The sequence below is a fragment of the Stegodyphus dumicola genome, chromosome 8 (genome assembly GCF_044657685.1).
Source record: "Stegodyphus dumicola isolate Sdum_Otavi_A_Nest chromosome 8, ASM4465768v1".
Classification (NCBI taxonomy): Eukaryota; Metazoa; Arthropoda; class Arachnida; order Araneae; family Eresidae; genus Stegodyphus; species Stegodyphus dumicola.
The window spans coordinates 163,033,474-163,047,229 of record NC_140775.1 but is presented as its reverse complement, the minus strand read 5'-3'; the positions used below and the strand labels follow the sequence as shown (position 1 = coordinate 163,047,229).

Below are 13,756 nucleotides of genomic sequence, written 5' to 3'. Positions count from 1 at the left end.
AAGGCCAAACATATTTGATAGTGAAAATGAACTAAGAATGATGTGTTAATAAAGCGGGAGCAGGAAGGGAACAACATCTCAACCCCATCAATTATGTTGTTTGTAGTTTCAGACTTAAGGGAATGGTAAATGTCAGATTAAAAATCGATTATCTCTAAATAGAAAATGGCCGAAAGTGCCGAAGAAAATGATGTTATGGTTGTCAGTGTTTCTGGTACTTCAACAACAGTTTTAAGTGCGGCATTTGGTTTCACAGAAAATATACGATGGGACCCAACAATGAGTGTAGACTGGGGCAAAGAAACCCCATCTCCACAATGTTTGATGCGAATTAAACGGTAAGTTACGATGTGTTTTCTTATTAATTAGTCTCTTGTATTTTGTTTCTTTTTTCTGAATATTATGACAATTCAATTCGTAAAATAAGATTGAAGGTGTGATCCTAACCTATAGGCCTAAAGTAAGAATACTTCAAAAAGTGTTGTTTTTGTGTTGGCAATAGTAAAACACGTGCAGTTTTTCATAAAATGAGATCACCTTAGCTTTTTCTGATTTTAGATTATGGTGAAATCAATTTTGTTAAAGTGGTTCTATTTAGTTTCACATTTCTTACGTGGTATATGTGCAGTTAACAAATTTAAAGATCCACCAAATGAGATTGCACAATACTGATTTCTTACTATGAATTTTCGTTTGATTTTGTAATATATTTTGAAGTTCATAGACCGAACTGGGTTTGTACCTATAATTATAAGTAAACGGAATACTCATTTAAGAAGATTCAAATTGCCTTGAGTAAACCCTTACTTCTGAAACTCATTGACTGTAAAGGAGAAAAATAAATTTCTAAATGGATTTCTTGAAGAATCTTTATTTAAATTCGTAAAAAGTTAGATTATCACATTGGTCTATATTGTGCTAATACTCTTCTTCCGCCTCCTGCATACCGCGGACAGGGCGACCGCATATCTATATAAAGCTTCCGAGAAAATTAGTCAGCGGAGGATAACATGTCAAACGGCTTTTATTTTTCAGCTGTTCGACTCTTCCCTGTTCTTTCCTTTAAACGTAAAAGCAACAGTTTGTTGAAGAAGTTTGGAAGTATTACCTGTGAAGGCATTTGCATATGATAACATGAGATGATGAAATTTATGCTATTTATATTACAAAAAGATTAAAATGAATGTAATTGCTTTGCAAGTTACATTATTGCAAAAAGATATGCAATAATATTTAGTATTAAAACTATCATATATCCTCAAGAGTTCAATGGTATGGTTGTTGATATATTTAATAAGTTGTCAAGCCTATGTTTTTCCTTGTAGGCATGATTTTCTAAACTGTTTTAATGCTTGCAGATGGTCTGGATAGGAGAAATTGTTTTGTGAGTGAACACTCATATATTAATGGGTGTAGAAACTGTATTGCACCAGATGGCGCTGTGTGCGCTTGAATTCTTTGGACTAGTGCAGAACCTTGATGACTGAGAGAGATGAAACATGAACGCGAAACACATATAACTAAGTTTATATGTGCTTCCATTTATTGTGTTGTCAAATAAAATTTAGAGAAAATGACAAAAGGCGAGAATGCGTCTGACAGGTAAGCGAGATTTCTTTATAATTTATTATTGAGTTTTAGCGACAGAGAATGTATATGCGTATTTACAATGGGAAAGGTCACTGGTTATTCTTTCAGAGGTCATCCATATTCAGATATATTGGTACTGTTCAGTGCTTGGTATTCAATAGCATAGTGTAAGAGCTCTATGTTTTCATTTTCATTAATATTTTTGTGTAAGTGAGCTCTTACTAATTTTAAAGAGCAGTAATTTTTTTATATAGATGCACCAGATCATTAGCTTTTTGTGTTTATAATATATGTAGTTCAGTATTCCATGTCATATTGGGAACAACTGCTCAATATTCTACTATAAAACCTAAGAGAATAAACATGAAAAATTATGGGTTAAAATGATACCTCTTGGCGAATTGTCTTTTTCTTTATGCCAAGATTGGCGCCGGGAAGGAGCTGCACAAATTTCAAGATGGTACTGATCCTTCCGCCTGCTACGCCAAACCTAAGAAATCAGACTTGCACAAACTTGGTACCCATGTACATATTGGCTTATTTTAACTTAAAAAACCATCAGAGAATCACACAAACTAGGCATTGTGCACTGCCTTAACTTTGTCCATGTACACATCAATCTATTTTCACTTAAACAAAATCAGGAAGCTAAAACTATCATGTTAACCAGAAAAAATTTGCCTCTGTCTTAACACAGAGAAAGAGTAATAAACCAAAAACACATATTTCCTAACATGAGAAGATTAAACAACAAATTTTTTAACAAAAATTAACACACAGTAACAAATAAGTAAATGAAACGCCAATTTTTTAACAAACCTTTTCTTCACGTGCACATGTTCACGCTTCCCACCTCCATGCTCCACGTAATCAATTCAATTAAATTTTTGATCGCTTCGGCTCATCTGCTATTAATCAGCATTCATCCTCTTACCCACCTCAGACATACTCAAATGAAAGTACCCATAGCAAAATAATAGCAAGCTCAAAATACAAGACCATACCACACACGTGCAACCACAGCAACTGAAAGCCAAACCCATGTTTTCATACAAAAGGGTTACTATTGCAAAAAAAAAAAGCTAAAATCTAAATTTATCACAACACGTTTGGCAGTAATCACAGAAATAATCCCTTTTTAACAACAAAAACTAAAAAAAACCACAGTTTTCCCCAAGGCTAGTTTTTCCAACATTAGGGTTACCGAAAAACCTATTTCACGTAGCAGGCTTTTAGATTTCACGAAAAGCCAATACCACTTGGTGATTTTTTTCAGACAGAAACCAAGGGTTACCTTACAGTAAAGGTCAGCCAAATTATGTTTTGCATTCTCAAAATCAGATTGTGTTATGTTCTGGACAATATTTCTATGGTTATTTGTCACAGATACTTGCAGTATTTCATATTTCCTTTCATAGATTGCTTTAAGATGAGGAAAATTAATGTACTTTTCTATGGGAAATCACCAGACCAAATGTGGGTGAGGGTTTAATAATTTCTGCGTGATGCCATGCAAAGGGTGTTAATCTTAAATCAAAAATTAGGTTTTCAGATGAAGATGCTGCCATCAAATTGCTTCAGGATGGAGAGATACTCGCAAAGGAAGCTTCAATAATCACCAGATTATACTGAGTTTGACTAAAATAGGATTTGCCAACCATGATCATGTTAGGAAATGAAAGAATTGTGAACACAAACATTGCTTAAATGATAGTGCAACCCTGTCCTTACTGTCATCCAGTTTACGCGTTGGTGATATCAAGAGTCGATTTCCTTTCCTTTTCCCACTATTGCCGTGTGTAGCTTGCTGATAGCAAGCTGTATACCAGCTGTCATGAAATAAAAAGTACATTGCAGGTATAGCAAATGCTTGAGTGTGTCCGGAGGACAGGATGCAAAATGAAAGAAGGTGTGACTACTTTGTCACGTGAGGCTATAGCGGTGTCTGGTAGGCTGGAGAGATGCTGGTCCGAGCTTCAGGTACAGTGTGCATTTTTACAAATATTCAGTGCATAAACTCATCAAAGTGCATTTTTCTCACAACTAGAAAGACTATATACAAAAGTAAAATTCCGCAGGGAGTCCAGCAGAAGCAGTCAAAGATATCTCTTAAGTCGATTTCTTCAGAGTTCTGGTTATATGCCTTTTCCAAAATATGATTGTGGATTTGAACAACCATATATATGAGGTATGATATCTTATTGGTTAGAGTAGACTGAAGGGTACTCCTTGTATTATCGCCAGATTGTTGTTTCATTTATGGTAACCTGAGTAGTTGAATGTTATGGAAACCCTATTATGACGTAATCGGTTGCATGATTGCGGTAAATTTTGAATTATGGGATGTTTTGTAAGAGCTTAAGGTGTACATTGCTTGTTTTATTGTTTAAACAGTAGAATGACTGAATGTATTAAAATTAATTTGAAGTTTTTGTATGATTTGGAACAAAAGGGAAAAAGAGCATTAATTGACTGGTGTGTAAATGAAGGTTTACTTAGTAGCCATTATTAAGTGTCCTGTTTGTAGGAAGGAAATGCGTATGGTCGAACGCCGGATGATACTGGCACTATGGAGGATATTTTTGTGAATTTATGTGGCGATGCCAGTATACAGATTCTAGTTCAGATAATTTTAGGAAGTTTTTGGATGCTGTTAAAAGATTTTTTTGTGCCACAGACTGAAGACTAAGAAATTTCTAAATAAGGTAAGTGGGTATCTGCTTTGTGTGGTGCTTAAATGCATAAGAGGTTTTTCCTTTTTTTTTTTTTTTTTTTTTTGTTATTTTATTGTTTGGTTTAAAAATGTAATTTATTGAGATTATGTATTTTTTGTTTGCCTCTACTGTAGAATTGGGTGCTCCTTTGACTTTTTAAGTGAAAATATATCAATTGTACATGGACAAGGTCAAGGGAGTGCGTAATGTCTAGTTTGTGCAATTCTGTGATGTTTTTTTAAGTGAAAATAGGTCAATGTGTACATGGATACCGAGTTTGTGCAATTCTTTGACTTGTTATTTTGTCTTTGTGTAGTGGCAATTTATCGCTACACAAAGCCAAAATAACAAGTCAAAGAATTGCACAAACTCGGTATCCCATGTACTGCCAAAAATCTCCAATTTTTGCCAAGGGGTACCCGTAAATATACTTTTACCATCTTATTTTGTAAAATCAGCAGAAGCACAAAAAAAAAAGGGGGTGGTGGTCAAATAGATAAAAGATTATTCACCAAAAGAAAAGAACATAAGCCATGTTCAGTTACCACAATGCATTTTAGGAAACTATTGGAGAAGAAATGAGAGTTTAGTTGCCATAATTCTGACCGTTCTGCCCAAACCCTAATTGACATAATTGAGGAAAAATTGTTACTGGTTCCCTCCTCCCAATTGCTATAAAGCATACAAGACAAATGAATTGTGAGCTGCCAGCCATGAACATTTCACTGTAACTCATGCATATAACTTTATAGACTTGGATAACAGCTGCCATGTCCATACAGTTAAGCATTTGCGGGGTGCTTAAAAATATCCTATTAAATGCCAGGGATGCTGCTTGCCATCATTTAGAATCTTACTTAATAGAGTTCATGTAAGATTGCATGTACATTTTATGTATTCTGTTTGCTCCCCTCCATTTTTTTCATTACATTTTGATTAGATATATAATTAATTTTTCAAGACTCTGTTTTCTTATATTAGCTCTTAATTAATATATGCACACTTGCATATGTATGGACCAGTGTCCCACTAATGGAAAAATACTTAAAATACAGTCAAAAGTCTTTAATCCGGACTCGTCGGGACTTCGGCGATTCCGGATTATAGATCATCAGTTTAAATCTGGTAAGATGGCATGCAGAAATTATAAAATTGAAAATATGAAACCTTAATTTATGAAATAAAGAGCAATTATAATCTAAAGGGTATCAAAATTTACAAAAAAAAGCTTAATATTTATTTGTTTACTTTATTAAACATTTCTTTCAACGCACGCATGTGTAAAGCATACATTACGCATAGTCGAAATTAGAAAATTGCAACCAAAAAACTATTTATGTGTACTCGTGATGTTTATAATGATGAGGAATTTGATTCAAATCATATCAGAGTACATTGAGATGAAATACTACATTTAGTAAGGAATTATAAGCCGAATAAAATAAAAACATCTGCCCTGAAGATAAGGATAATGCTGACAGATCAACTTCCAGTTCATTGCACGCATGACGTACCCTCCCTTGCAAAACAGTGCGAAACTGATAAAAAGATTTCAGAATGGTTAGAGAAACAAAGGATATGCCTTTATCCACTTTTGTTTGATGGACATTGAAACATGCTTTCGCTTTGTAGATCCTTTGGCAGCTCCAGAATCGGAAATTCTTTTTCACTTAATCGAAAGTTCAAGCTTACTTTTATAAAATTGCTCTAACAGTCTGCAAAAACAGATGATTGACATCGAAACATGCTCTAACAGTCTGCAAAAAATAATAATATGCATGCGCAGAAAGTTTGTAGCTTTGAGGTCCAGATTATAGATCATTCCGGATTAACGACTTTTGACTGTATGTCTATTTCGCTAGCTCAAACTTGATGGGAAAACATGCATACTATTAAAAATTCTTCTCCACTTTTTTTTTGGGGGGGGGCAGGTCCTTTTTTTTTTTCATTAAACTTTTACTTGCTATATATTTTAACATAATTTTGTTCATGTATAGTTACTAAATCTGTATGGTATTTACTTCAGCTTTTCTGGAGTAAATATTGCAAGACTTATCCTGTCATTATATTGATTTGATGATTTTCACTCGGGCTGATATTTTTAAATGCCGGTATATTAAAAAGCTTTTTTTTAAAAAAAAAAAATTTTGTTAGTTAATCATGAGCAAGATATGCCTTGTTCTTTAAATATGTTAATTATTGTTGTTAACTGAATTTTCATATTTCAAACTGGCATTTTTTAGTGTATCTTAGTGATTGTTCAGTATGGCTGATACAGTAAAGTATCTTACTATTAACTAACTTGAGAGTTCACCCATAAATAGTTTCACCTATCTAAACCATAGGAAAATATGACAACCAATATGACCTTGTTTACAAGGAACAACAGAAAATTATTATTGAAGGTGCTAAGACAACAAGAATCAGCATTAATTTTCATAAATTTGTAGGATTAGTTTTGAAGGTTTAAATATAGAGTCCTTTTCAGCTGCAGAAGTGTAAATGATGAAAGAGAAGCCTGTGATCAGATAACAGAGGAAGTCAAGTTGCTTGCACCATCTATTGATAAAAAATGAAAACAACCATGTAATAATTTCCTCGAAAGCGGAGGATAAAGATGGATTGGAATTGCGATCATTAACTAGAACTGAAATATTTTTATGAATGTGAAATGCCTCTAGGAAATCTAATTCACCTATGGAACATGTGTTCTGAATAAATTTAGCTGCAGAAAAATGAGATTTCAGTCCAAAGCATTGATCAACAGAGGACTTAATGTGTTTCTTTTTTTTTTTTTTCTAATGTATGCCGTATGCCTCATGTTCCTTTGCGCAAAGATATGCTGATTCTTGTTGCCTTAGCACCTCCAATAATCATTATTCAATTATGTTATTTTAACATAGCAGACTCTGTCATGGATCTTTACATGTTATTAAGTATGTCAGTAAGAATTCTAGAGAAGTACAGTCCAAAGTCTTTAATATGGACGTCCATAATCCGGACCTCAAAACTACAAACTTTCTGTGCATGCGTCAACGCATAATACGTTCATGCATGCGCATTTAATGTATAACGGACGGTATAAGCTAAGCTAAAATTATATATTTCAGTTAATGTTGCAAACTGTGTTGTTCCTTAATCTTCTAATTGGATTCGGCTTATTATTTTTTGCAGACTGTTAGAGCAATTTGGCTGATCTTTGGAATATGGTAACTGGTAGTTTGGCGACATTTTGGAGGCGATAAAGGTTACTACCTAGGACTTTGGTAATAATGTGAGAAGCACTCAGTTCCGATTACGCATTATTTTGTGTGAGGGAAATGAGAGATCATGAGATATGTCATGTGACATTAATGGACGAATTACAGTTGTTTAATCGGAAAAGGGGGGAAATCTGGAAATTTCGTATTTAGCTGTATTCTGTGTTGTGTGAAACGTGACATCAATGGACGAATTACAGTTCTTTAATCGGAACAGGGGGTTAATTTGGAAAAGCTTCATTGTGTGTTGTGTGAAATAGTGTTGATTAATTTTCGGATTGCATGGCGCTATGTAAAGTGAATTCTAAATTTTTAATTCGTTTATCTGATAATAATAATAAGTTGAGATTGTGTGAAAGGAAGGATATTAGAAGTTTAAATGGCCGTGCAAGAAATATGGTGAAAATGGATATTTTGTGAAAAGGAGTATAAGGAAGGGTACGTGGTTTGCTGAAAGTAGTTTGAGTATAGGTGAAATTTTATTAATTTCTTATTACTTGGTGAATAGACTTCCAGTTGACTACTGGATTTAGGATTTAGAAATTAGCAGTAGTACTGCAGCAACGTAATGAAGATTCTGAAGAAGATTAGGCAAGTTAGTATTTTTAATCATTTGAGGATATTATTTTTATGCGTTGTTCTAAATGTAAGGAGTAAATAAATTAAAATGGTATTATTTGAAAATTGTTATTAGCAATGATTTAGTTTAAGAGCGTTTAATACCCCTTTCTCATGTCGATTTTTAATAACAGATGGCGCTACGAACGTTGAGCGATAAAGACTCAAATCTGTAAGACTACCTACAGCCTGGTTACTATGGCAATGACGCTTCCTTCCTCTGTACTCGTTTGGCGGGAAAGTGAGTAAGCCATAAAACACTTAAACACATCCCCTCAGTTGAACAAAAGACCTGCTGTCATTTCTTCCGTCTGTGACTCAGACTGCAGGGTATGTTTTGAACAGGAATAGAACTTTTCCACCTTTGTGTTGAATGAGAGATATCTGTGAGATACGTGCAGCAGTCGCTATTTCTTTTTGCAAAATTTGTTCATCACGCTTTTCAATGTTGCGTAATGTTTCATAATTTGCCGTTATTTTGCGGAAGAAAAGAAATTTCATCGCGACATAAAAATTATATATAAATGATTTTATACTTGATGATATGTGTTTACATATATAGCACGCACATAATGTTCCATTTACTCATCCATCTATAATATTTCATAAATTACCATCCATAATATTCCATAAATATGTGTTAGCACTTTCCAGAGCTTTATATATATTTTTTACTTGTATTATAAAATCGTATAACACTCCTAACTATTATTTTTTTACTTCAAAAGTGGATGAATCATTATCAAATTTTTCTAGTACACGGAGAAATGGTCTATGTATCCACACACATAAATGTAGTAAAAGATACTATTGTTGATTGAATATCTTTTGGCAGCAATATCAAGATGCAACGAAAATTCGAAATCAATTAATAACATGCATTTTATTACAAAAACACTAGCAGGACGTATTATTTGCACAAAAAACTTAGTGTGGAAATAATATGCGGCACATTATCTGAGATCCGCTTTGAATGAATACATAAAGTGTTATAATGAACAATCAGTTTTAATATTTCACTTGATACTGAAATGCATAAAATCAAATTGCGTTTGTATGTTTCAGGTTTATAAAATACAGCTGATAATTAAAGGGGTATCAGGTTTATAAAGTACAAGCTGATAATACATGATAAGGGAGAAGAAATTCCTAAATTACAAAATTGAATATTATATTTTAATAAAGTAAAATGATACATATTATAGATACATCCTAAAAAACAATAATATATATATATATATATATTGTATATCGTTGTATACCATATGTTTTAATTTTTACTTTTACAATTGTAATATTATTCCTCGTGATGATTTAACTCCAGTCCCCGTTAAAACATTATTAACATTTTGCTTTCAAATTACTTCAAAACATCTTTCAAAATATAACTTACCAGTATGGATGCACACTTTTAAAATAATTCTACTTTAATTAAACTTAGGAGATAATATAATCAATTAATCAATACTGTTTAGGAAATAAATTATTATGTATTTATATGTATATCTACTCTTTTCCGGATGTAACTGTAATTACGTACTGTGCTGGTTTATCATCTTCCTGTAGCGATGCATTTGGATTTGCTGTGTATGAATCTGTTTCATTGAACAGGAACAAATAGGAAACAGAATATTGAAAATTTAATTTTTTTAAAGCATTAGTAATTTATATATATTAGATTGACTAAAAAGAGTATATTCATGCATAACGTATAAATATGCGAAGTGAATACTTTTTGGCAATCACCTTTCTAGGATGATCATTTTTAAAAATAACCAGTACTGTTGATAACATAAACACTGGTACGATCTATCTGCCTAAGGGAAAGGATGCCTTCGTGGAAGACTTTCTAAGGGAAATTGGCTCCTAGACACATTACACAGGGTAAAACCACGAAAGCGCAACCAGTCCCTTCGCGGGATTCGAAACTCGGACCGAAATACTGGTGTTCAGCTACTTTACCGCTTCGTGCCTCATTTCAGAGCGGATTCGCTATATATGAAACAGAGTAATGTGCTGTTACCGTATTTAGCAGCCTGTCTTTTTCCTTGACCTACCATAAAAAAATAAAATAGCAAAATTATAACAGCGTCTCTAAAAAGATGCTTTGCTATATTCTCATTAAATCCTTATCATTCTGCGCTACTAAAAACGAAGTACGATTATTTCAAATTCAAAATTTTATAACATTACTTTACAGAAAGCGATCTCATGTCTTCTAAAAATAAAACCCAACATCTGTTTCTACTCAAGCGCTTACTTTCTAGACAAAGTAATTTCAGTGTAACGTACGTTCAGTTTTATCTAACTTTGAACGGAAAAAAAAAAAAACTATGTACATAACAGGCAAAGATATTAACAGCACATAAATTTACTCAATTATATTGGATTACCAGAGGAGAAAAAAAATAATTCGATGAGATAATTCTCTGAGAATTCATAAACGCTAAATTAAGAATAAATTTTATAAAATGTTTACTAATGAATACATGCATTTGCATAGTAAGTTTCCTTTTTTAAAAAATTTTTCATCTTTATCACGTTTATCGGAGTGTCGTATTTAACTTCACAATTATGCTCCGAAATTTCATTGCTGTAGATTGGATTATTACTAATATATAATTCTACTAGTAACCAGAGCCAGTATTAGAGGTTTTTGCTGCTCACTACAATATCTGTGGCTCTTACTTCTGCCACGCGCCGCCAGTGGCTGAGTGGTTAAGAATATTGATTACTGGAAGTTCGACCTGGTTTCGGTTTGATCCCAGGCGAACCAGCTGGCTGCATGGTTTGTTTTCCTGTTGTGCAACATGAATACGACCCAGTTTCCTTCAGCAATTAGGCTCACCCGCGGCCGAGCGGTTAAATCGCTGAACACTGGTAGTTTCGACCTGGGTTCGAATCAAGGCGAACGGGCTGGCTACATGGGCGTTTTCATAATCTTCCCCGTGTGTAACGTGTATGGGAAGCTTTGCTATAAACTAAACTAAGCCTTCAGAAACTTCCTCCACAAAAGCATCTGCTATCTGTCACCTCGTGGCTTTGCTATATTCAAAGAGCCTAACCCAATTCTAGCACTCAGTTCCTCTCTAAATTCTAGCGGGCGAGCGCTAAAGTCGCCTATTACTGGTAGTTCAACCTCGGCACATTATCTGAGTTCAGCTTTGAATGAAAACAACATAAAGTGTTATAATGAACGATTAGTTTAAAGATTTCACTTGATACTGAAATGCATAAAATCAAATTGCGTTTCTACATATCAGATTTATAAAGTACAGCTGATAATTGTAGGAATATCAGGTTCATAAAGAACAGTTGATAAATACACGAGAAGTGGGAAGGAATTCATAAATTACAGAATTTAATGGTTGTAACGAAAATTTTAAGCACGAACGTTCTTCATAAAGTTATGAAAAAAAAAGCAGTCAGTACCTTTAGTGCGGATAGTAATCACTACCAAAAATCTATGCTTTTCTGCCAATTTTTTGGTAGTTTTTCAAAACCTTCGGCTCGGAAACTTGGTGGCCCGAGTCCAAACACAGGTCAACCTCATTTCGGACGTCTTGTGCAGAAGTGAAGATAGGACCAGCAAGATGTAGCTGAAAGTCCGAACGTGCGATGTCGGGGTTATATGGTGGATGTGGTGAAAGATCCCTTTCGAGTCCGTACAGAGGCCAGCCGGTGAATGCAGACACGTATGGTATTATCTTGATGGAACGTTACCTTTCTGCGCCGGAACTCAATTCGACTCTTTTCCTTGATAGCAGTGTCAACATGCACTAGCATCTCGTTGTATCCTTTACTGTCAAGGGTTTTACCTTTTTCCATATACTATTTGTGATTAATACCCCGGCAATTCCACCAAATACAAAAGAATGATCTTTTTGGTAGTCAAATTACGCTTTACGATGCTGCCGACGGACTCACGGGCGCAGATCAACTAAATTTTTGGCCTGTGTTGTTGAAATAAATTTATTTTTCAACACAAGTGACTATCCAGATCACCAAATCCAAAGCATGATCTTTTCATTAGTCAAATTACGCTTTGCGACGCTGCCGACAGGCTCACCAGGCGCAGACCAGCTCCCTTTTCGACCTATATTGTTTGTGTAAACTTGTCTAACTTTGAAAGAAAAAAAAAAAAAACTATGTATATAACACGCAAAGATATTACAGAACATAAATTTACTCAATTTTATTGGATTACCAAAGGAGGAAAAAATACTCAGATAACTCTCTTAGAATTCTTAAATGCTAAATTAAGAATAAATTTTATAAAATGTTTACTAATAAATACAAGTATTTTAAATAATAAATTTTTCCATCTCTACATATACCACGTTTATCGGAGTGTCGCATTTGACTTTACAATTAAGCTCCGAAATTTCCTTGCTGTAGATTGGATGATTACCAATATACTTACAATCCTACTAGTAACCAGGGCCACTATTAGGGATTTTTGCTACTCAGTACATTATCTGTGGCTCCTACCACACGCCACCAGTGGCCGAGTGGTTAAAACTACTGAATACTGGAAGTTCGAACTGGTTTGGGTTCGATGCCAGATGAATCAGCTGGTTGCATTGTTTGTTTTCACCGTGTGTAACATGAATACAAGCCAGTTCCCTTCAGCAATTAGGCCCTCCCGCGGTAGAGGAATTAAATCGCTGAACACTGGTAGTTTTGACCTGGATTCGAATCAAGGCTAACGGGCCGGCTGCATGGACGTTTTCATAATTTTCTGTATGTGTAACGTGTATGGGTTGTCAATTTCTCTAAGAAAGTTCAACATGAAGGCATCCTACTGTGCTTTGCCATAATAACCTAATCTAAGCCTTCAGAAAATGACTCCACGAAGGCCTGCCATCTTAAGAAGGTAACCCTCGTGGCTTTGCTACATTCAAAGAGCCTAACGCATTTCTAGCAAGCGAGCCGCCGAACACTGGTAGTTCATCCGGAGTTCAAGCCTCGATAACGAGTTGGATGCATGACCGATTTTGGTGTTTTCCAAATTCACCTGCTTTGGCGTAATCAAACTCTATAATTCTAAACAAACTGACGTTCGGTTCGGCTCCAACGGCTCTAGCACCACGTTCCAAATTATAACTACATTTCAACAAATAAATGTCTGGCGTATACATTCGAATAACCTAAGTAAAAAAAAAAAAAAAGGCTTTTTAATTTCTTCCACAACCAAGCATGCATGCACATAAAGCGAATAAAGAAAAACTTATGGAGTGCAATAGGGTTCTAATCCATAACATATTTAGTTAGTGATCGCCATCATTGGGAGCTATAAATATGCTGTATTGACGGGAAGGAGAAAATTTTACTTCCTGAGTGAGCTAATTCAGAACTAGTCATTATTTCATCTGTCATCTTAAATTTAGGATGTCAAATTACGTGACTAACAAAAACCTAGTATTTATATGAAGCTTGATAAAAATCAAAGTTTTGAAGACGGTATATGTGATCATGTTCGGTTGATTACCATTATGATCAGCAAATAACAACAGCAATTTACTGATGTCTTTCTTATCTTTATATTCAGATGTAGTTTTCAGGGCAACTAGA

General features: G+C 34.4%; 1 protein-coding gene across 1 annotated transcript in view; it reads left to right on the top strand.

The window, feature by feature from the left end:
• The first annotated feature begins 83 nt into the window (after window positions 1–83).
• The window catches only part of LOC118202017 (ubiquitin-conjugating enzyme E2 Z-like), a 70,472-nt gene continuing 56,799 nt past the window's right edge, over window positions 84–13,756 (top strand). Inside the window, exon 1 of the mRNA XM_085822676.1 lies at window positions 84–338. Within this exon, the coding sequence (XP_085678802.1) occupies window positions 166–338 (173 nt within the window). The 5' untranslated portion in view covers window positions 84–165. The remainder of the gene's footprint in view (window positions 339–13,756) is intronic.